General features: G+C 44.8%; 1 protein-coding gene across 1 annotated transcript in view; it reads left to right on the top strand.

The window, feature by feature from the left end:
• Nucleotides 1-25,638, top strand: part of LOC145411815 (uncharacterized) — a 79,113-nt gene that overhangs the window by 41,364 nt on the left and 12,111 nt on the right. Inside the window, exon 3 of the mRNA XM_080281771.1 lies at nucleotides 19,058-19,736. Coding sequence (XP_080137897.1) covers nucleotides 19,058-19,736 — 679 coding nt within the window. The remainder of the gene's footprint in view (nucleotides 1-19,057; nucleotides 19,737-25,638) is intronic.

Raw genomic sequence — 25,638 nt, 5'->3', positions numbered from 1 at the left:
CGAAAGGTGGGTCAGAAAAGGTTAGGGGCGTCAGGAGATGAAAAGAGTAAGGGTTGAACAACTAGGAGACATGTAAGAAAAATAAGAAAGAAGAGAGACTTGAGATGAGGAACAGACGGGGAGGGAAATGAATGGAGGGGCGGAGAAGTGTAGGAGTGTGGGGAGATGAGGTGTAAAAGGGGGTCGTGGAACAGTTTGATGGAGAAGACTAAGACGAGAAAAGCAGGGGAAGGAAGAAGAAGGATGAGAACGTCGGGAAAATATATTGGTTTTGGAAATGATACAGAGGACTGTGTAGGTAGCAGGTGACAAGGGATGAAGGACTTCGCAGGAAAAATAGGGTGGAGAGAGTTTGGGACCAGAGAAATGGTTATAAGCTGATTAGTGGAAAAAGTTGAAGGAAATCTAGAAGAATGATGAACCCCGGTTAGAGATAAGGGATGGGTAATTTCAAAGTCCTTAGAGTGAAAATGGGCTGGGGAGAGACTGGGACGAGAAAAGGCAGAAAAAGGCGGACCTGGAAGAATGTCGAGAAAGTGGATGGAGATGAAATCGGGGAACGGGCTGGTGGGAGATGATGAGGGAAGGGTAATTTCAAGGGCCTCAGAGGGAAAATGGGCTGCGGAGAGATTGGGAACAGAGAATGGGTTGTAAATGGATTGCTGGTCACTGCTTCTATCCGGCCGATCAGCCCTCCAGTCCTTCCTAATTGTCATTCCCCGGAGCACTGCCAGCGTCCACCCTACCCGTCATCTCTCAAGTGGTCAGATGTGGTCACATTTCGGAGCCAATCCAACGTCGCTCCGCATATGGTAGATTTTATGGGTAGAAATTTCATGGCAGATCACTGTGTTCTGAAGACTGTGTGCATTTTGTACACGATTTTCCTGTTGTGTACAAATTGCTCTTTATCCACGACCCAATTTTAAAATGTAACATCTTGCTGGCCACAGCCACGAGGGACGTTTGGACAGTCTTTTGATCCGATAGAATAAAGTATCATACACTTGTCGAATCCTACGTCGTCAAAAAACTTAAGATCAGTTATATATATCCCAGAAATCCCGTCTAATCGATCATATTTCACAGGTTCCGTACCACAAATGTCTCGCATGATTTTCTCCCCTAACTGCAATGCTGCATAGGAGATCGCAGAACTCATTACTCCTTGAATGTAAATGGGTATACTTCCAGCGCAAAGATTTTTCAACGAGATCAAATCCTGTCGAGTCATCACATTAACCTTCATATCAAGCAGCACAAATTAAATGATCTCTTAAGTTTCTGGAGTTTGACAGGGATGAAAATTCTGCAAGAAATTCATGATGGTGTTTTCGTGCTATTCAGATGCTTCTAAGAGCGTTTTAGCACATATGCGAACACTCGTAAGCCGAACGAGAACTGGCCTTTATTCAACAGCGTAATATTATGTATGAGCTCACTCCAGTAAATTATGCAAAGGGGGATTTTTACTGTTTGAGCCTCACACATGGGGGTTAATGTGTAGCAGTTACTCTCACCTCCGGCTGTTTTCCATCAAGAACACAGAGACTAGGGGTCGTTATCTCTTTGGCACAGGAGATGTAATACCACCTCCTCTGCGATTTATTTTGCATAGTACCCCCTTATATCCACTTGCATGTTTTTGATGAATGTGGCATCAGTACCAGAAAGATAGTACATTTTCTCAATTTCTTGCACGTTGCTGGTGGACTGAGTGCCAATACATACGAAGGAATATAATAATGAAGTATAATTCGCAAAATAAATAACTAAGGGAGTTGCTGCCTGGTTTTGTGTGCCAACCGGAAAACACCCAAAGAGATGCAACAAGGCCATTGCGCAAGTACAACTAAGGAATCGAATCTTCTGTACAATCGTGAATAAGGTATAAAAGGGGCTTCGAAGTAAACGAGAGTAATGCTAGAGAAGTGCTAAGAAAATTCCCAAACCAACAAGAATACGGATGAAGAGATGCGTCAGAGCCACTGCTGAAACATGCAACGAAGTCATAGCCAAAGAGGTGCTAAGAGGTCACTGGTAAATAGGTGATACAAAGTCAATGCCAGAGAGAATACGGCCAAAGATGAGTGTGAGTTCATCCCTCCTTCTCTCCCAGACTCCCCGGGTCGCGAAATTCACCTGCGCCGTAAGATTCTATCGCCCGTCGACGCCTCATAGACAAATTCGCGACTCCTCCCATCCTGTTGAGGTGTTCCCCCGACATCCCTCCTCCCGTGATGCCTGGCTACCTGCAGGGGCACCGGAGATGAGGATGCTGGGGCGAGAGGTTAGGCAGGGGGAGGGGGTGAGGCAGGGTGTGGGAAGGAGGTAGCTGATATGTAGTTGGAAGGAGGAGGGGAGGTGATGCAGTTATAGGGGGTGAGACAAGGTGTGGGAAGGAGGAGGGGGTAACGTGGGAGGAGAAGAGATGACAGATGAAAGGGGTGAGGTAGGGTGTGGAAGGAAGGAAAGTTGATGTGAGCTGGAAAAAAGAAGAAAGTAATGTTGGAAGAGGAGGGGGAAGGAGAATCGGCAGGGTGTGAAAAGAGAAAAGTGGAATTGTGTGGAATTTGTAGAGGGAATGGGGGACATAGTGTGGGAAAGGGTGAGGGGAGATAGTGTGGGAGAAAGGGGACTGGGTGGTGTGGGATGGGGAGGTGGAGAGGGGACAGGGTGCAGGAAGAGGGAGTGGGGACATAAGATGTAGGAAGGAGGTAGAGGAGGGGGGTGAGAATGCGTAGCTGGAAGGGACGGTAAAGAGAGAGAGGGAAGGTGGGAAGATGTGTAAGATGCAAAGAAGGGAAGAAAGTGAGTGAAAATATAATGGCAATATGAGAAAAGAGAGATTTTGAAACTGTATATATTAGAAACGGGAAAAGAAATGGATATAGCTATCTATCTGTCTATTTATCTATGAGAGAGAGAGAGAGAGAGAGAGAGAGAGAGATGAGAAGGAAGAAGAAGAAATGGAAAGAGAAGAGAGAGGTGGCTGAGGGGTCGAGGGAAGGTGTGAGGGAGGAAGGGAAAGGGGGAGATAAAGGAGGAAGAATAGATAAGAAAGAATTAGGAGAAGGAGAAGCAGTGAAGAGAGGTTCAGGGGTTCAGGGAGTTGGTTGAAAATGTGAGGGAGTGAGGGGGAGAGGGTGAAAGAAACAACAAGGATAAGGAGGGAGCGAGGGAGGGAGAAAAATAAGTAGGGATGGAGAAAAGGATGGGGAGAGAGGGGGTAAGGAGGGAGGGGATGCATAGATGAGGAGGAATGTGAAGAATGAGAGAGGGGGAGAGGGAAGGATCAGCGGGGATAAGGAGGGAGGGGTTTAGGAATGGAGGGAGGAATATGGAGGGATGGATAAAGGGACAGGAAGAGAGGGAAAGGGATAAGGAGGAATGGGGAGAAGGAGAAGGAAGGAAGGACTAGCGAGGATAAGTACTCCCGGAGAAGGCAAGGAAAATATGAAGGGAGTGAGGAATTGGGAGGAATGGAGAGAAAGTGAAGGAGGGAAGGACCAGCGAGGATAAGGAGGGAGGGAGAAGAATAGGAAAGGCTGGAAGGATGAAGGGAGGGAGAGAGAGAGGGATAGGGAGGGATGGAGGGAGGGCAGGACCAGCGGGGCTCCCACCTTTGACCTCTCCACTACAGCCAGCGCCACCATTGCCACCCGGGGCGCTTTGTTATTATTGGCTCAGTTTTTTCTTATCATGTGTACGTGTGTGTGTGTGTGTGTGTGTGTGTGTCTGTTTTATTATGTCTGTCTGTCTGCAGCATGTTTTATTTTCTTTTTGTCTTTCTGTATGCTTGTGTATGTGTCTGCATTTGTGTACTTGTATGTGTTTGTATCTGTGTACGGCTGCTTTTGTCTGTAATAGTGTGTGTGTATGTGTCTGTATGTGTATGTGTGAGTGTGTGTATGTGTACATGTGTATGTATCAGTGTACGTGTGCGTTTATCTGTACGTGATTGTGTGTGTGTGAGCGTGCATGGGAAGGGCGTCTCACACTCAAACTAATTCACTGCCTTATATTGTCGCTCCCAGCCATCATTCCTGTTAAACATTTGGCTACGACTTATTCTTTCTACCTGCATGTTCATGAGCCGGTGAAACCTGTTATTTATTATGTTAGTATCAGATGTAAATTAAATATATTGCTTCTGGTAGGACCTAAATGTTTTCGCATTTCCTGTCCACGGTTTTATAGGCTGAGGTGAGCATATCAGACTTATCCTGCCCTTTTAGATTTTATGTTTTCCTGGATTGGGGTTTCCCTGGACTTTTCCTCATCGATTTTTGCTAATCTTTATGTGCCTCTCACCTCATTCTCTTCGTTCTTCAGCTGCTTGTTCTCTCTTTCTCACATTTTCCAAATCTTCATGGTACTCTCGCCTTATCCCTGTACCCGCTTTCTTGGTCTTTTTTTTTTTTCTTTTCTAATTTCCCTCTTCCTTGCTTTCTCAGTTTTATGTCTCTCTTCTCTTGTTCATTTTCTCTCCGTTTTTCAGTTTCTTGTTTCCTCCTCTTTCTCCCCTGCCTCCAACATTCTCGTTTACATGTCTCTCTCAATTTATTCATTAACTCTTTCTCTCAGTGTCCTCTGTCTCCTTCCTCCTCAGCTTATGCATTCTTTCTTTTCTTCAGTTCCTTCTCTCTCTCTCTCTCTCTCTCTCTCTCTCTCTCTCTCTCTCTCTCTCTCTCTCTCTCTCTCTCTCTCCATCGTGTCTAATTCATTTTCACTCATCATTTTCTCGTTCCTTCATCCTCCGTCTGTCCCCTCCTCCTCACATTATTAATCCTCTCTCTTCCTCATTTTCTTGTTTTCTCTTCTCCAGTCTTTCCACTCCCCCAATTCCTGATCCTTACATTATTCATTCTCTCTCGTCCACAGTTTCTTTTTCCCTCTGCTCTCTTCTTCATCCTCCTTCACACATTATTCATATGCTCTCTTCCTCAGTTTCATGGTCCTTCTTCTGCTCCCTCCCTCCATCTCTCTCTCTCCTCTCCCTCCATCTCTCTCTCTCCTCTCCCTCCATCTCTTCCAGCCCCCAGAGGAGCCAGGGGCAAGAGGTCCTAATTACTGCCTGGAGTATTATCTTGGCCGCCTCAACCTTGTCATTGTCTCAAGGTTTCGACCCACCTAGGTTCGCTTTTTCCCTTCCCTTGTTTGATCGGCTCGTCACCATCTCGGCCTCTCTTCCTCAATACCTTCAGTCTTGTGATCTCCAAACGATTTTATTCATCCAGGGAAAACACTCTAGGAGGAATGGTATAATTGAAAGCTACATCTTACTCTTCAAGCTCGGAAATTATCTCCTTAACCGAATAGCATCGTCTTAAAATATAAAGAGTAAAACAAACTAAAGATCTGTTGCACTGAAATGTTTAATCACCTTGTCTGGCTTGTTTACTAGCTTCCCAAGATTTTTCTCTGTTCCCTTCCTTGAGTACCTTGTCTCAGTCACTTCCCTGACCTCCTCGTTCGTGTTTTCTCTTTTCCTTTTCACTCTTACCTTCCCTTGTTTGATCGTCTCGCCTGGATTTGTGTCCCTCTTCCTTAATCACCTTGTCTACCTTCTTTATTTTCTTTCCCAGAGCACCCCAGCTGTCTTCTCAGTTCCACTTCTCCGAGCTCTCCCCTTCCCCTTTGACCTCGTAGTTCGAATTTTCTCTTCTCCCTTTTCTAGTTCCCTTTATAGCTTACCTCCGTGCTTTCGTTTTCCTTGCACCTCATCGTTCTTTCGCATTACAATATCCACTAGTTCCTTTCTTTAAGTATTTTGTCTCCATTCTTCTTCTTCTTTGACCTTTTCGTATATTTCCATTTTCTCCTCCCCTACTTGTAGTTCCCATCCTTAAAAATGTTGTGCCTGTGCTCTCTCTCTCTCTGTTTTTCTCTCCTTCCCCCCTCGACCTCATCGTTCGTTCGCATTTCTCCTCCCGTTTTCTTGCTAGCCATGTCTTTGTCCTCTCCTTCCCCTCCTTGATGCCCTCCTTGTCCCGGTCTGATATCTAACTCCTGGTGACTTTTGGCCTGACCCCGAAGACACACCCCGACACCGAGATAAGAGAGACGCTTAAACCCTCCAAGACATGGACTTCTGTCGCCCTGTTACTCCGGTTTTGGGTCAACTTCCAGAGAAAAAATTACTTGACTAGGTTGACCGAGGAGAACTTGTATAGATACCACATAAAAGTGAACGTGTTCTGCATACAGACTTGACATGGCTTTAAAAAAAATAAAAAAAATCTTATCCATATTGTATTAGTTTTTTAAAAATAATGCAGTGCCTATTACTGTAACTCCCAAGCCCTGAATAAGGTGGAATCTTTTCTTGTTTGGTGGTGAATCGTCTTATCTCTGAGTTAATTAGCATGGTGGTGGTGACTCATGAGGAAGATCTCGGGGGGTTCTGGTAAAATTAATATCTCATTCGCCCCGCTGCATTTAAGGGAAAAGCCACATCTTCACGGCCGCCCGCAAAGGCTCGACCTCTGATTGACTCCACCTGTTAGTACTGGCCTTTATAATCCTCTGATCTCGCCGTGGTCTTGATTCTGCCTCTCAGTGTTTATATAGTAGCTTTATAAGTAATGACCTAATATAAAGCGTGCTGTAAACTCTATTCTTCAAAGTCACGCGAGTCAACCTACCCCTTTTTTTAGCGTAATTACTTCTGATTCCACCTTACGGCCTCCCCCTAATGAACGACTAATTATGGCTTTATGACCCAGTAATTAACAGTGATTATGATATTTACTGACCTGTCATTAGCACCGTGAACCTAATTAGTATTGCCGTCGGTACATAAAACGCGAGGCATCAGTCATCAGAAGTCGCATACTGAGAACACCCTGTATATCATTAACACCCGCATACATGATACACTTGCCACATATTCTTCCACAGACCATTCGATACGTCCCACCTGCACGAGCCAAAATCCTAGAGTCACCCTTAGAGGAGAAGCACGGAGGGGCTAAAATAGGTGGCTCCTTTTCAAGTCCCCCTTCGTCCATAATCAGGCCTGGGCTGCTCTCTCTGTACCCATAGCAAATTGGTTATTTATTCCCAGCCACCAGCCCATTGTCTCTCCCTTCTGCGCCATCATGCCCCTGCAAAAAGTAAATCTATTATGTCCCCGACGCCTACTCTGGGGTCTCCTGAAGAAGGTAGCGTTGTCGTTTGTCTTTTAGGAACCCCAGGGCTTCTACGTGCCCTTGGAAGTGTCCTCCCTAACTCTCATTACTGAAAGCTAAATGGGAAGGTCGCGGGGAGAGGCGAGTGGAGGAGGACGGTGACGGAGCGGTGCATCTTCCAAGGAATGTCGTGGCTTTCAAGGGCTTCATGATGATAGAAAGCCGTATTGCTGAAGTGTTTTGATATGCATAGAGAAGCTTAAAGAGGAAATGGCGGCAGTGTATTGTGCTTAGTTAATCTGGTGTGTGATGAAAAAAGACTACAAAATGTGCTAGAATGTGGGAAGGCATATGTCAAAGAGAGGTTTTACTTCAACAACAGTGTACTGTCGAAAGATGTGCTGTGCTGAGAAGGGAGATCTCGTGACCGAGTTAAAGTGTGTCTCGTTTGGCGAGGTGTGATGCAGGCATTTATATAATTAACTATAATCTAGTAAAATGAACTTTGATGAACTGAGGGGTAGCTTATGATCAACTGTAAGGTATGAGAAATTGTGCAGAGGAGGTCTTGGTGAATAGCGTATTGATATATATATAAGGATCTGAGGACTGAGATTGGTCATGAATCTTCTAGGGAGTTATGATATAATGTAAAATGAATTGTGTTATAAAATATGAGGAACTGTAGCTGATCATGGGATAAAGCTTGATGTTGGGAGCGACAGTGAATCAGATGATGAGAGATGTGACGAACTCCGTAAAGAGAGGGAGTTAGGATGAACTGAGATTAAGCAAGAGAGGAAGTTGTGATGGAGTGAAGAGCAGGGAAACCAACCCGATGACAAAAACAGGAACAGGTAGCAATAAAATATTACCACCACCACCACCACCACCACCAACAACAACAACAACAGCAACAATACGAATAACAGCAACAATACGAATAACAACAACAACAACCAACAAATCCACAGCCAAAAAGCACCCAGCACCAACAAAAACAACACCAACACCACCATTATAACCACAGTCAGCAAGAATGCATCACAACTACGTACAGCCACCGCTACCCCCACCTACAGCCACACCACCACCACAACCACCACACCACCATTATCGCCGCTTACAACCACACATCCACCACCACACCATCACTATCACCGCGTACAACCACACCACCACCACCACTATCACCACGTACAACCACACCACCACTACCACCATCACCTAACAACCACGATCATCACGACCTTCATCATCAACACAGATACCACCACCACCACCACCACCACCACCGCCAGCACCTACAACCCCAACACCTGCACCACAAACCCATCTCAGCCAGTGATGCGTGTCATGGTTGCTATTCAAGGGGTTATTATGGATGATTAGAAATGTAGAAAAACACCACCCTAACAAGGTAGCCTCGAGGGGGTGACCCAGCCTGCGACGGAGTGAAGGTCAGAGGGCAGAGGGGAGGCGAGGGTGGTGGGATAAGTGAAGCGACGTAACTAACATGGGATCAGGTATGTAGTGGAGAAAAAAAATAGGATGAAGAAAATAAAAGAGTTGGAGAGTACGTGAGTGAGTAAGGATGTTGAGAGAGAGAGTGAGGTTGTGTGTGTGTCTGTGTGTCTGTGTATAAAAGCTGTGGTGTGAGTTTGTGTGATGGAGTGCGTGGGAGTGATGGGGAAGTTCAGGGAAACAGGATAAGTGAGGCGAGAACTAAACTGGGATCAGGTACGTAAGAAATAAAAGTGAGGCAATAGTGTGAGAGTACGTGAGTGAGTAAAGATGAGATAGAGTTTGGGGTGGAGGTGGGGAGTGAGTATGTGTACATAAAGAGAATGTGTGTTTGAGGAAATGTGTTTAATGGAGAGAGTGTGTGTGTATGGAGGGTGGGGGGATGAGAAAGTGTGTGTGATTGAAAGGGAGAGTGTGTGTGGAAGAGTACGTGGGAGTGATAGAGTTGTGTGTGTGTGTGTGTGTGTGTGTGTGTGTGTGTGTGTGTGTGTGTGTGTGTGTGTGTGTGTATACCTGAGTGCCTGTTTCAAAAGAAATGCTGTCCCTCTTATTATAGAAAATAAAAGATAAAACAGCAGAGGCAGACAGCAAAAAGAAGGTGTGGGAAGCACTGAAAGCCCCTCCTGCTACCTGCCTACTTATCATCCACCTTTTCTTCCCTAACAGTACGCCGAAATATTATCAGATTTCCCCGACTTCCAGATATATTAAAAAATAAAAAGACTATTTATATTCCCTGTCCACGCTGTTCATGGCTGACGCCCACTTATATTGCAGCTTGCACGACAAAAACCGGGTGTAAATCCATCTTATTTTCACTTGGTCTTCGTGTCCAGTGATTTGAAAACCGGGGACTCAGTGATTTTCATAATGGGAGGTGGTTGTTAGTCTAAAGCAACCTCTGGGCATTAAATTACTCGGCTCTCTCTCATCCTCTTAAACTTGATGTGGGTGGGTGGGTTGGGGATGGAAAAGGGTGGTGTTTATTTTGTACTCTTCACGTGCATCCTCTTTTACCACTTAGATTTCTCCATTTTTTGCACTAGGGATTTAAGTTATTCCGCCCACTGTTGTTGTAGGTTTTGACCATTAATATTTGTAAGGGTTATAGTAAACTTGGAGAAGAGAGTGCTTGAGTCGTATTTTTCACACACAGACTGTTTTACAACTTCCATTTCCTTTGTGTGTGTGTGTGTGTGTGTGTGTGTGTGTGTGTGTGTGTGTGTGTGTGAGAGAGAGAGAGAGAGAGAAAGAGAGTTGCGTTTCTCAATTTTACACCAAAGAGTTAGCTTCTGCTCTTTCCTTTCGCCGCATTTTCTGACATTTGATAATTATAATGTCCATTGTGCATTTCTACTGTACCGTTAAAGATTGGCAAAGCTCCATGGACGTAGAGTACATACTGCCACTGGATACTTGTTTGCTGCCACTTATGACTTACCACCAACAACTTGAGTCCTTGCCAGCAGTGCCGTAGGGTTTAGCTACTCGTTGTAAAATTTCCCTGCATCGGTCTTTAACATATCTGCTACCACTGAAGACTTTCGTATTTTCACTCAGTCCTTTCAGTGCGATGGAATCTTTTTCATATTACTCTTGACTTGCTTAAAGGCCGTCTTCGGCGGCCTGCGCTCGATGTCAATTCGTATTTTTAGTAGAAAGGTAACAGAAATTTGAAATACTCATGCCATGAGCGAGACAGAGCGAGGAATTTTCCCTTATTTTTATCCTGCTTGGACAGCCGTTGAGAAAAGAGAGAGAGAGGACAGTAGTGTTTTCTGTTATACTAAAATGTACTATAGCATTACATTATACAATTTTAGGAGTATAAGGAAGGCGAGAGAGTGATAATACAACAAACATGTCACTCTTCCATTTTCTGTTATGCTGGTAATTTCAGTGCCGGACCAAGAACGAGTCCTTCCCTTCCACTAAAAGCAAATACTAAATTTGAACCAAAAGGCCAGAAATGAGTCATAACTCGGGAACCGGTGGCCCGATTGGACTGGAAATTGTTTATTAGGTTAGAGCATGTTAACGGTATCTTGCTCGAACATTTTTTTTTTTTTTTTTGCTATGTTACGGTAACAAACATAGAGAAATCGGATCATTATAATATAGATACCTGGATGACTCTGCAGTTTAGGAAAATGCTAAATCTTCTAGAGAAGGGGTTAGGAATAGTTTCGATCAACACCCATTGTTCAAAATATCCTCCGTAAAATGTGTATACTCTTTTGGAGACAGCAAGAGTAATGGAAAAAACTTCACCGTACTGATAGACTCAATAGACTGTTGGATGCCACATGCGATTTGGCTGTTTCTACTTAACGTTTTGCCAATGGCCTCACCATACACGACGATGGCGATTTTGGTACCTTATTGTATACAGTAGGGTGGCTCGGGACTCCACTGGAAGTTAATCTGGCGGTTCCTTGTGTGTTGTGGTACGGCTTAGTCTGCTGGTGTGGGCGTAGGTGTGGCATCGGGAGTAACAAATTAATAAATGATGTGTGATAAACAGTGATAACGCTGACAGAGCCGTCCCCGCAGTGTACAAGAAATCGTCCGACAGAGTGGATGAGGAACATTGTATATGGGCCACCCTAAATAACCGAGAACCAGATGCACTCTTTACCTCTTGATTTTAACTACCGCTGTACTATTGTATTTCACTTCTAAAGGGTCTTTTGCACTCAGGACTGAATGATGAAGACTTTCCGTTTCACAAGGTTGCCACTTGCAGGCGATTTTATTTGGTTTGGAAAGAACCTTCGTACTTCAAGAGTTTACAGCGTCCTTACCTGGACCTCGTACAGGCTGAAACACTAGTTTTCTCTCAATATTTCACCCTCTTCTATTTTCAATCTCCCTTGGTGACTGTTTTAAGGCTGAAAGAGACTCGGTATGTCGCTGCGTTCTTAGACATTTCTCTTTGATGAGGAACATGAGTGAGAAAAACGATGGGCATGCCTTAAGTGTGAAGCAGACTCAGTGGCACAGCAGGCGGACTTTTGCCTCCTGACTGTACGTCCTTCTCAGTGTCCCCTTCGTCCTCACCGTTTACGACCCAGCATCGCCTTCACACTCTCACATCCACTTATACCACTTTATACCACTTACGACTTGCCTTCTGTGACCTACGACTTACCATGGACCCTAGCATAGGTCAGGTAGAGATCAGACTTGAGATTTGCAATATAACTTAGGATAATATTCCTCTTGCAACAAAGCAAGTTTTTGCAGGAAGAGAAAGATACATGGAAAGACAACACTCTATTTCCAGGTTCACGAAAAAACTCATGATAATTTTCCTTTCGTAACTTTGAAATGTATCCACTGAAATATTAAGAGATTTTAAAAAACTTTGCATATCCTTCCTAGTCCTTTCTGTTTTTTTTTTTTTTTTTTTGCGAGTCTTAGTTACGACAATGAATCCATCGTAAGTTTGACAAACTTACACACGCCATCATATTGAAATTATGCTTATCGCGTCAGTAATGGGTATAATTATTCCATTTGGGTCATTCATGGCTGTGGGATGTATGAAGGTAGATTATATATATATATATATATATATATATATATATATATATATATATATATATATATATATATATATATATATATATATATATATATATATGTATATATATATATATATATATATATATATATATGTGTGTGTGTGTGTGTGTGTGTGTGTGTGTGTGTGTGTGTGTAAGAGAAAGAGAGAGAGAGAGAGAGAGAGAGAGAGAGAGAAGTGTAATGAAAGATAGGGGAAGCTGGGGGAAAGAGGAGGGGAGGATGGGGAAGGAAGAGGAATGGGAGAAAAGGGGGAGAATGGGGAAAAAAGGGGAGGGGGAGGGAAGAAAGGAGGAGAGGGTGAAGGAAGAGAAGGTAGGGGAGAGGAAAAGAAAGAGGAGGGTGAGAAAAGAGGCGGGAGGACAGGGGGGGGGAGGTGGAGTTGGAGGAAGCACACGTCCCCAGACCAACCAGACATCCCTCTCGATATGCAGATGATGTTTGGGTAGCCAAGTCATAAAGATCGCCTTCGTGATAACCCGTAACACCCCCACCTCCCCTTCCCTTCTTTCAACCACCATTCCTTGCCCCCTTTTCTTATCGTTACCCTCCCTTTCTTTCCTCCACCTCCGTTTCCTCCCCCTTTCCTCTTTTCTCCATTCCTTCCTTCTTCTATTCCCTTGTCCTCTCTCTCTTTCCTCATTTTCCCCTCTTTTACCCCCGCTCTCCCTGTCTCCCCAACTCCGCTATCCCTTTCTCTTTACACATCTTTCCTTCACTTTCCTCACTCTCTCCACGTTTTTCCTACCCTTTTCTTTCTTTCTCTATATCTCCACTCTCCCCCTTACCTCCCTCTCCTTTCTTTCCTCTTCCTCCTCTATTTACCTCAGTTCTCATACCCTTTGCTTTACCCCCACCCTGCCCTCTCTCTTCCCCCACTCTGTCCTCTTTTTTTTCCCCACCCCCTATCTAACTCTCTCCACCTCCTCTTTTGCCACCCTCCCTTCTCTTTCCATACTCTTTTCCTCCTCCTCCTCCCATACTCTCCTCCTCCTCCCTCACACCCTTAACCCCAGCCACTCCCACACGTTAACTCCCTTGCATAATAGTCTTCAAAGCTCCTCTCCCTTCCCGTTCCTTCCCTCTCCTTCCTCTTCGGCTGCCCCCACCCCGCTAGTATACCATTATGGACTACTACCACTACTACTAGCCAGCCTCCTCTTTCACCCTTGCTCTCCTCCCCCTCCATCGATAACCCGCTGATAGTGAAGATAGGTTATGTTGCCCTGTGGCTGTGGTCCTCTACTGTGCTATGCTCAGTATGAAGGCCTGACATTTATCTCTCGTGAGGAGGGTGGAGGGAAGGAGCATGAGCCGAAAATCTCTCTTCTCTCTCCCTCTTTCGACTGTACGGACTCTTTCTCTCTCATTCTCCTTCATTTTTCTCCTCTTTTCTTCTCAGTACTTCACGTCTCATTTCTTCTTTTCTTTCCTTTTTCTCTATTGTCTTCTGTTTTTCTTTTCTGTTATATCTTCGCTTCCCTTCTCTTCTGCTTTTGCTTTACGATGCCTCTCACTGTTTTTGCATATCCACCCCTCATCCTACCTGACTGTTTCCTCTCTCCTTGCTCTTCCTTCCTTCTCTCTTCCCTCGTCAACTCTTCTTCCCACTCCCATCCCTTTTCCTTCTCTCGTTCCTTTCGCTTCCATTCATTTCCTTCTCCCTTTCCTTTTCCTTCTCTCTTTCTTTCCTCTTCAACTCAAGACCATCTTCCTTCCCTTTTCCTTCCCTTTCCCACTCCTCTTCCTCCCCTCTCTCCTGTCCTCCCCAGGCGAGCAAGAGATAGGTCCCCATCGGAACTTCACGACTCTAATGCCTGACTGCAAATTAATGCCCGGCCCTTATCAATTAACAAGCATCAGTCGTGGCCATAGTTGAGCCGCTCCTTACCCTCCACGTCTTCAGTAGGCGGTGTAATCCTGGGCCTGCCGTCAGAGGAGAAAACAGGACAGGAGGGGAGGGAGAGGAGGAGGAAAGGGATGGGATGATGACGAAGAAGATGGTGGTAGTGATGATGATGATGATGATGATGATGATAAGGAGGAGGAGGAGGAGGAGGAAGAGAATGAGGATATAAATGAGAGTTGATAAAAGTTGTGGAGGCCGGGAGCTAGGAAGACGGGTGAGATAGGAGGGGAGATGTATGTTGTGGAGGGAGAGGGATTAGAAACTGGAAGGGGATTGGGAGAAGAAGAGGAATAGAAGAAGCAGGATGCGGAGGAGGGGAGATGTAAATGGTTGAGGGAGGGAGAAAGAGGAAGATGGAGGGGGATAGGCAGAAGAAAAATTAGCAGCAGCAACGGCAGCAGGATACAGAGGACGGGTGATGGAAGTTGTGGATGGGAAGAAGGAGAGGTTTGGGTGTGCGTGAAATGATAGGTTTTTACTGGGTTTCTCCCTAAACGGAGCCGTCGCAAAAGTTGTTCATTTCTAAAGCCAGGATTAACCATCAGTATATCGGATTCGATACAGTGTATAATTTACCTTTCATGTGTGATATAAGGTTTTTATTTGTTGAAAGTGATATTCAGCTGTCATTTCTCGGCAAGGGCTCATGCTGCAGTGTCAGAAATCTGTGCTCTTAATCAACTAACTGCAGTTGCTGAGTCCACGCACATGATATCCTTCAAAGGAGAAGTGCATTAACCTGACTCGAAAGCTGAATAAGTATGGATAAAATATATGTTATACTGAGTAACTGTTTGATTGGTGATAATAATCATAATTTTTTAGTCGCGGTGAATTCAGCACGTTCAGCTGAGCCTTTGAATGGACAACCCATCAAGTAGCTAATTTGGGTTTTTTCATTCTGCCAGGGTCACACCATGAACCCAAACGATCCCTTGTGACTAGATTAGGCATTGGTCTGGATGTCTCAGTCGTGACCAGCGACGGCCGTTAGTACATCTTGATCTCGGGGTCCCCTGTAACGACGCCTCCCCCTCCGCTAATAATCTGTTCTCTCCTGCGGTGTTGCCGTCCCGGCTCTGATGCTTCAATCTCTTATGATTATGGTTTGCCGGTGTAGCTTGTCAGCGTTCCAGGTGCTCACTTCAGACGCGTACAAGTCACGATGATTCTGTCTTAATTATTCTGCCACTTGGGACGTCGTGCTCTAAACAAAGGTGAAGGCAAATAAATCATCTCATTACTCGAGCGATGTATGGCCGCCACTCCTCCACGCATCGTGTGTGACCCTCGGGACGGACAGGGGCGCCTCACCTCAGTGACCGTAGATGGCTGACGGGCGTGCACTGGTGGTGGCGGGGCTGACCAACCAGGCGACGCTGTGGCCTCCCGGCGCTAACAACTCCCCCTGGGGTCAGAGGTGAGGAGGCCCGCTGCTCAGAGAGGGCTGGCGGGGCCCTTCACACCCCCCTGGCCCGAGGATTTATGCCCTGCTTCTCTTTATAGACCATTGTATCCAAGGATTTTGAAGACTTCGAAGTCTTATTGTTCTTGGCTGAGTCGTGAATTAGGGTGTGGCTTTTGACCCGAACATAACTGGGCAATACCAGCCGAATGACCACTGGCATAAACGTACATTCGCAGTTCGTTCACGAAGGCTGAATACGTCTTTGAAGCGGCCCACGTGTTGCTGTATACCCCGTCTGAAATATCACTCCCTCTACACCGAAAGGCCGTAAAGCTGGCCTATGGATGAAAGCTACACGCGTTTAATGGGATGATTTCAATGGGATGCTTCATACAAAGGATATTCTTAACATCTTACGAAAACTATTCTAGTCAGTTACAAGTGTTACATTTTCTGTTAAGGAAGTTATTTTAAATATCATTTACTATGATCATAATCAAAAGGAAAAAATATATTTTATTATGAAAAAGGTTCAACGTTGTTTCCGAGTCGTTGTAATTGTTACTGGATACAGCGTTAACATTATCAATCACTATATAATCATGATTATCATTTGTTACAACTTTGAAGTTACCAATTACTGTATTATCGTGCTTATGATTTGAGACATCGCAGAAATAATCTGAATTATCATGATCATTGTTTGATACTCCGTTGAAATTACCGATCACCATATTATGGTTATTGAGATACCACTGGTATTACTGATTACAATACTATCATGATTATATACAGCGTTATAATTACTGGTCACCATGTTATCCTGATTATTGTTTAGTACAGCGTGCAAATTACTGATATAAGCCTGCTATAATTACTAAACTGAGGATACAAATTTCTTTAGTCTGGCATCTATAGCTTCAAAAAATACGGTATCAACTTTTTCCCTAATTACAATATGCGTCACAGTAAGCTTTTCAGGCACCCAGATGATAAAAAATTTGGCATGGAACAATGTTATGTACATAAATTCAGTTGTCGTTTCATGGTCAAGGTATTATTATTATTATTATTATTATTATTATTATTATTATTATTGTTGTTGTTGTTGTTTTTGTTGTTGTTTCCTCTACTGCTACTGACTACTACTACTACTACTACTACTACTACTACTACTACTACTACTACTACTACTACTACTCGTACTACTACTACAACTACTACTACTGCTATTAATAATAATATTACTAGTGTAGTAGTAGTAGTAATAGTAGTACACACACACACACACACACACACACACACACACACACACACACACACACACACACACACACACACACACACACACACACACACACACACACACACACACACACACACACACACACACACACACACACACACACACACACACACACACCGACCCTTTGACACGGGATCGGCCTAGGGGGGACTGGTGTGAGCTGTGGGCTAATGGCGGCTTTGTATCGGGGACTTAATCCTTGTCACTTGCATCACCTCTTTATCTCTCGTCCTTTTACCTCAAACATGCATCTGGGGTCTTGGAAACACTTGTATTTGATAGGCAGTTGGATTATTTTTCTTTGGATCATCTCGCTTTGATGGATCACAAGGTGGAGTATTGGGTGGATGAGCAGGAGGATGAGGAGTCGTGTGTTGTGTACTGGCTGTGATGGTATTTAGATTATCACTTTCATCTGCCCCTCTGAAGGATGACTCACCCTCCACTCAGACATGGCCAGACTCCTCCTCCCCCTCCACCTCGTCCTCTTCTTAGCTACCTTGCTGTTTATGGATAGAAATCTTAAGGAATCACTAATCATACTCCAAGGATTATATTTTTTTCCTAATGGATGTGAATTATCACTTTTTTATGTCATTGCTTCTCCTCCATTTCTGTTACTAGAGTTGTGTTGTGTATGCCTCAGTACCAACCTTATCTCTCACAACCACAATTTCATGTATTATCGATACATTAGTCACTTATACACTAGTTCTTCCCTCTCACTTACGCTTTCTCCCCGCCATAACACACTCAGTAACAATTATTCCGTTCACAACATACACGGACAACCGTAGATCCTCAGTACACCAGAGGCACACCCACACATGCCTACCCACATATTCCTTACACCCACACTCCCTCATCTAAAACACACCTATACACATAATGCCCCACCCTCAACAGTCACGCCCACACCCACACCCACCCAAAAATGAGCCACACCCACACCCACCGAAAACAGAGTCACAACCTCACATCCCCACCCACACTCCCCCACCCATAACACAGCCCAGCCCACGACCGTATTCAGAGCGCTGGTACAAACCGGCCCCAACCACACCCTCTCGCCACATCCCTCATACGCCTTTTCACCTCTTTTTCGTGCCATTGTGACCGATAGCCCTGCGTTTCTGAGCCTTACCTTTTGCGTCCCTTTGTTGCATTTGTTGTGCACGACCTATCTGTGGGTTTTCTCTCATAGCCCCATTCACTGCAAGAAATCTATCCCGTGTTAAGTGAAATTGTTCAAGCGTTGCAAGAACAGATCAGATACATGACGACAGAGTGCTCTTTCTTGGCCTTCCTCTTTTGGTCCCTGTTTGGCATTTGTCGTAGTCGGTAGATAGGCGTGTTCTCTCCATGCTTCATTCACTGCACAATATTTGCAGCACAGTCCTACAGCGCTAAATAAAACTGGCTACTGATAGCAGTAATAATTAGGTAAACGACGACATTATACTGTTGGGCTTAAATGCAGTGCTACAATGAAACTGTGTTAAGCTGAGTAAAGCTGAGTAAAACCGCATGATCATGGAAAGAATAGGATAAGATAAGATGACATCGTACTGAAAAGTGTCTAATGGAGATAGTTTCTGAACGGTTTATCTCATATGGTATGTTTTTAGCTAAATAAAATCTCCAGGAATTAACTGAAATAGAGGTCATGTCATACTGAAAAGGCTTACAGCATTTCAGTTGGCTTGATTCATTTTCTTTCATTTTACTTTTTTCCTGGCTGCATGATATATAATAAAACTGAGTCTGAGAAAACATACATAAACAAATGCAGTCACTGACAGCAGAATTTGAAGTATACCTGCATATTATATTAAAAGTATTCATTGATGTCTCACGTTTCTTGTATGGTGTGGAACAAGAGTGTGAGGATGTGTGGTGTGTTGCATCGTGTGGAACAAAAGTGTGAGGTTGCGTGGAGTGTTGCCAATGTAGGGCGGGGCTGATTACAGTCTCCAGGGGGCAGACAACCTCGACGAATATAGTAGTACCTTAAAACATAACACCAGCATCCCTCCTTATCCACTGGCATGCTCTTCAAATGTTCCTGCTTGACTCTTGTTCTCTTTTTTGGCGACGGGGTTACCTATTCTTGACAACATATGTTGTACATAATTCGTCGAAACAATTACTTTATTTAATGTTGCTAACGACTCTCTCTTTCTCTTCCACAGTTACTTCAGCAGTCCGAACAACGGGTTCCTACGTCATCCTCTCACTGGGCTGCCGGGCTTCAAACATGGGTCGGCGCCCTTCCTCGGCGTGCCCACTCCTCCTACCACCTCATCGTCTGTCAAGGACACTGATAAAAAGATTGAGACAGCACCCGTCTCAACTGCCGCCGGCATCTCTCCGCTCCCACACCCTGGCGCGCCTCCAATGTTCCCAGGAGCCACAGGTCTTCCAGGCTTCCCCGGCTTCCCTATCGTGGATATGTCCTCGTCGCAAGTTCTCCTAAATATGGTTCGCAATGCCTCTGCGACCCAACAGTCACAGCTGGAGAATTATTTGCGAGGAGCGATGAAAAGGCCGGCAGATGCACCCACCTCCCCCCTCGACCTGTCCGCCACAATGACTTCCAAGAGACCTCGTACTGAACCTTCCAAATCCTTCGATGTGAAGACTTTGTTTGGTCTACCACACGAAGAGGAAAAGAAGCTAGAGACCAAGTCCCACACCACACGGTCGCCCACACCTCCAAAACCACGGCCCACGCCCTCACCAGGCACTCACAAATCTCCAACTCCATGCTCAGACAAACAGTGTCCCACGCTCGAGTCTATTGGCCATTGGTCCGTAGACGATGTATGTTCCTTCGTCGGCAGCATAGAACTCTGCTCCGAGTATGTTGAGGTAAGTTGTTACTCTCTTCAGGTTCTTCTTCATTAATCTCTAGGGGGAATAGAAGTAAATCAAAGCGTATAATCATATATTCTGTAGACCCTTACAAGATGGAGGTACAACATCACTTCGTCACACACAAAAATTCAATCATGCCTGTAAAGATTAACCCTCTAACCAGCCACTCGAGTCCAGGGAGTAATCAAACTGTCACCGCTGGCCAGAAAAATACTTGTCTGTACGTGGCGTCTATCATTTGGTCGTTTCTGGGCTCCTCCCGTATGTGTCCTCAGCACAAAAGCCTTCCCCTACCGTGCCTCCCGCGGGCTATGACCACAGAGCTGCCCGTAATGTCGCTGGTAATGCCTCTCCTCCCACGGCTACACCCCGGGATGTCTTGGGATGCTAATGCCGACAGTCCCTTCCCTGAAAAGATAACCCTCCCATAATCGACCTCCTGTTATGCTTGGACCGCAGGTTAACTTGTCGTCCATATCTAACTGGTGTGCTGACTCGCCGGTTTTATTAACCTCGAATACTGGCTAGAGCAAAAGCAGCCTTCAAGCCAAATTGGTTAGAGCGGATGCGCAGAAACTGTGAAGGAGCGGCACCCGGAGGCTAAGTTTGGAGACGCAGGTGATGCTACAGCCATTAACCTAACCCAGCCAGAGGGCCCCGTCATTAGCACCCGCCTCTGTTTGTTTCTGCCGACCCCAGGTGGGACATTCCTCATCCCGCTACGGCGCGCTGTCACCTCCAAACATGGAAAATTTCAGGTGTCGCATTTTATAAACTCTACTAAGTTTTGTCTAAAACAGTGCGTCTTTACACGTTTGTCTTCACTCATTCAACCATCAAGCATTCTCAATCAAATGAGTGAATATTAAAATGACAGTGCCAGAAACAAAAGAATATATACTGACTTTAGTATGGAAAAATTTGTATCCAAAATAATTGCTGGAAGCCCTTTCAAATATGTCCCTGGTATATCTCGAAGAAAAAGCAGGACCCTTTTATTCATTAAACGCGGAAAACTTTAGGTAACACGGTAAAGAAAAAAATAATAATTTTTCTCATCTAGCAGTCTTCGAATATGGAATAGATGTCCTTGCAGGATAAACGATTTATTCATTAGTCTCTTCCTTTCGGCGCCAAACAGTTACGTTGCTTGTCCACGACTGTCTAAGCATTTTCCCTGTTGCACACCATATTAATTTTTGCAACTGACTCAGCTGCTGCCATTCACTCAGATGTACAAGTCACAGTTATATGCCTCATTGTGGTCGTGTTTTCTTGATGTGATAAATCCAACAGGTCCAGACGCCGACCCTCATCCTGTTACACCTTAGGCCTACGCATCTCATTTCGGATTCCGTCCCATTGTCGGATGCTAATACCGTGACCTGTGACGCGGCGACTGAAGAAGCCTCACACTGCCCCTCTCTTCCCCTCCCCTTTTCCCTTCTCTTCCTCCACCCCCCTTCCCTTTTCTAGCCTCCCCTGTCTTCCCCCGCACTTCCTTCTCTTTGTTTGTTCTCCTCTCTCGTACCCCACCATCCCTACGCATCTTCTATCCCCTTTCCTTTCTCTTCCCTCGAAACTCGATTCTCTCCTGTCGCCTCTCTTCTTCGCCCTCCCTTGTCTTCACCTATCCTACCCTCTCTTCTCCTCCTTCTCGTTTCTTCTTCTATCGGTCACTTCCTTCCCCCAGTCTCTCTTCCCTTCCATCCTCCTCTGTCTTCTCTCACCTTTTTTTCTCATATATCCTCTTACTCCCTTCGCCACTCACACTTTTCGTCTTCTATCCTACCCACTCTTCCCGCATCCACGCTTCTCTTCTCCCATCCTCCCTTGTTCATCCATATTTCCTCTTTTCTGTCTGTCATGCCTTCCCCTACCTTTCTTATCTTCCGTCCTCTCTTTTTCCCTGACCGTCACTTTTCTTCTATGCACCCCCCTTTCCCCCCACCTTCCCTTTTATTCTATCTTCCCCTCTCTTCCAACCCTCCTTTGATCTTTTCATTTTCCTTTCTCCTCTCTGCAACCATGGAAGAGCGAGCGGGTTGTCGTGTATTAAACCCTACACTACGAAGGTTCTTTCCTAAACTGAATGTAATTTTCTGCGGCTGCAAGGATAACAAAAATCGTACTGATAAATTTCATGGAGTCTGTTTCAATCCCTTTACGCAGAGGTTTTCCATTAGCACAAAATAATATCGTCTGGCTGTAGCGATTACAAAAGAGAGAGAAACGAAAAACAAACTCTTCTAGTGGAGAAGTCAAATTACCTCATATTCATAAATAATTATCCGAAAAAAAAGGAAAAAAAGGAAGCCCTATTACTTTTCCGCTTATAGAGTGATTACCTTCATGCAAATGCGATGCCAAAATAAATTATCTTTTTAGACTTCTCGAGCTAAGTGCTTATTAGAGAGTAAATTGGCAGGGTTGGGAGTAGTGAGGCAGGGGTTTCTCACAACCACCTAATCCGTCATGCTCGGGTGGGGAGTCCATCTTCATTTATATTTTTACTTCTTCAGTCCGAGTACGTTATTTATGGTTTATTCCGGCATCTCCCAGGCAGTTATACACAGCGTAGGAAAATTTATAAGCTGGAAGATGGTTGAAACCTGCAGTATACGTCATCATTACCATGTTATCTTCCTTCGCTGGGTAAAATCATCTTGTGGTAGCGAGAATATAGAAAAATTAAACGTACAGATACTCAGGCTGAAGGAGTTAAGTTCTTTTATTACCAGTCAGTATAAAAGTGAACATTTTTGAGGAACGATTTCGCTGTAGACCAAGCAAAAATGAGTAGAACATGGAAAGTGACATAAAATTGAAAAAACAGGTTAACAAATGGATGCCTGGTCGTCTAGTGGGTTAAGGAGATTCAGTCGGATGTGGCATTTAAGAGTTTTAATCCAAGTGGCTCACGTAGATTCATACTCACATAATGCCACTCAAGGATGAGGGACTGATCATTTTTGCCTTAAATTTCTGAACTGAGTAGCTTAGCCCCGGACACCTAAATTGCTGATGGACCAATAAATACATCAAAAAGTAAAGAGAGAGAGAGAGAGAGAGAGAGAGAATAAATCAGCATATACAGTGAAGTTACATACCCCCTTTCTTCAGACCGAGGACCTCATTTGTAGTTTATGCTTGCTGCTGCCAGACGATTTATGTTCCTCTAACAGGTGGAGAGGGGTGTTTCTGACCAGCACCTTATTCGTCATGCACAGTGGGGCCTCGGGGGGACGGGCGTCAGGCGGAGAGTTCATCATCACTCGCAGTTACCTTAGTTAACCCTATGACCATAATAAAAATCTAAGCTAAATTTATTCCCGCCAGCGACACACGATTGTATTCAGCATAGGAGTAGCCTTATGTACTATGATTAATTTACACTTGCCTAAGATAGCCCGTACTGTATAATATTTTTACTACTGCTAGGCCATTGTACACAGCGGAAGAGGGTTAGTCACTCTGAAAAGTTTGCCCTCGGGTGATTTTTTCCCCCTCTCCTTGCAAAGTCGGAGAAATGACAACAGTGTATTATTAGATCCTGCGCAGGCAAAACTGAGGGAGATGGCCAGGAGATAAAGCACAGCAATCTTCCAGTGGGTCTCGCCTTCGGGTTTTGACGATGGCGGGTGGAGACACGTTCATTAACTCTGAGGAGAAATAATTGAAAATCGCTGTTGATATCCAGGTTGGTGGCTCGGCAAGTACTTGTACCCCCACCCTCTTATCACCTCTCACCATCAGTGTCGAGAGGGTCCGGGCGTCGATGTGGTGACTTGAGTTTCCTTTCCTCTCTCCGACGACTTTAGCGCCACTTACTTTATCTGGTATAATTTCATGTTATCAGGCAGGGGGGTTGTATAATCTGGTGGCCCCGGGAGCGACCTGTGGGGGGGCTGGCCGCTGGACGGATGGTCACGACGTTATTCCCGAGATAAGGAAATTGTGGGTCAGGCTGGAGGGGGACTAAGTAGAGGTGGTGCTGGGAGGGACATTAGAGGTTAGAGGCTACCAGAAAGGGCAGTCACCGTAACCAAGGGGTAAAGGGAAGGGCAGAAGTTTCAGGAAGAGGTGAGGAGACTGGGGACAGGGGTAAGGGTTATGAACTAAGAGGATGGCCAGAAATTGCAACTAAGGGGTAAGAGGAAAGGCTGAGGTTTGGGGAAGAGGTGGGGAGGTTAGGAATTGGGGAAAGGCTAAAGGTAGGTACTAAGAGGACGTCCTGGGATAGACGGTAGGCGTTAGAGATTAAGAGGAAGGACAAACACTAAAAACAGAGACAGTGAAGAAGGGCAGACACTGGATCCTTGGGTACGTGCAAGGACAGAGGTTTGAAGAGGTGGAGAGACTAGAGATAAAATTTGTCAGAAAGGAGGAACAGAGGTGCTGGGGGAAAGGACGGAGACTGGCACTAAGATTTGGAAATTCGGGAGATGTAGAGAGGCAAGTAATATGGGTCTGGAAAAAGGACAAATGCTACAGATAGGAAATAAATAAATATTTTGGGATGGACGCCAGGGTTAAGGGCTGAGAGGATGGAGCTAGAGGCGAAGAGGAAATGTACATGTTGGTGGAATAATTAAAAAAACTACAGTAGGCATAAGTACAGGAAAAAGGCAAATGATTCAGAGAAAGGGCAGAAACTTAAAAAAAAAAAAAAAAAAAAAAGGAAATAACAGTTTGGGGATAGAAACTGTGAGAGAGGGTAGAGGCTCGGGACTGGAGTTAAAAGGAAGAGGGGAAGCTAGGACCAGATGATCGGGGAAAGGGCAAAGGCAAGGAAGAAATTTTAAGAAAAGGGTGAAAACAAAAGGTCAGAGAATAGGAACAGAAACCAAGAGAAAAGGCAGAGGATATAAACAAGGGCAAAAATTAGAGAGTGAGGGAGGAGGTAGAGGGTAGTGGGTGGCCTTTTCAACTTTTTGGACAACCTGGAATGACGAAGTTAAAGTTTGTCACTCCTGAATCATATAGACTCTTCCTACCCCTCCTCCCACCTCCACCCACTTTCCTCTGTCCTCCTCCCCATCACCTCTACTTCCCATCCCCTTTTCGCCTTCGCCCGATACCTCTCCTCTTCCCCCTTCACTCTCCCCCACCAAACTTCGCCATCTGTGAACTTATTTTCCTCTGTCTTTACCTGAATTTCACTTTCCAAGAACTACTTTTTTTTTTTTTAATCTACTGATTCTTGCAACCCAACCACTCCGCTCTGTCCACACTTGATTCTCACATTCCATTCTTCTGTCTACTTTTTTTCCCTGTCACTCCTTCGTGTAACTTTATAGAGAAAGTATTTCCTCTGTCCAGTGTGATTCTCATTCTCCAGTCGCTACTTCTCTGCCTCCCTGGTTCTTACATTCCAGCCACTACGTTGTCGATAAGGTAAAAGTTTATCGTCGCAGGAGACAAAAACAGAGCTGAGTAAAATAAAATGTGAAAAGGGGAGCTCTCGCCTTTGTAATTATAGCAGTGCGGATTCTCACTCTTATCTCCGTTTTCACTTAGGCTCGTAAAATTCAAGGTCTCACTCCCTTATTTTCCCCACCCATAACTTAGATCTCGTTCATGAGGTAGCGTTCAGGGGCTCTTTATCAGGGCTTGCTAGGGAAGAACGTGCTTGCTTTTATCTTTTGCTCGTTTTAGCTTTCTGTGCTCAGTAGCCTATATTTTTCTGTGATTCCAATTTTCCTCTGTGGCCTTATCGTTTCTGTGTGCCCTAGCTTTTTTTGTTTTTTCCCCCACCCTCTCCTCTGGTTATTACTAATCTGCTCTTCTCATCACTCTCTTACTTTCGTTTATTTGTATTAACCAACACTTCCCTATTCATCAATGTTCAACTCATCGCCCCCCTCTCTCTCTCTCTCTCTCTCTCTCTCTCTCT

Source organism: Coenobita brevimanus, chromosome 91, assembly GCF_032717465.1.
Source record: "Coenobita brevimanus isolate Jiangsu-jjx chromosome 91, ASM3271746v2, whole genome shotgun sequence".
Classification (NCBI taxonomy): domain Eukaryota; kingdom Metazoa; phylum Arthropoda; class Malacostraca; order Decapoda; family Coenobitidae; genus Coenobita; species Coenobita brevimanus.
The sequence above is the reverse complement of the archived record's forward strand: the minus strand, read 5'-3'. Positions and strand labels throughout refer to the sequence as shown.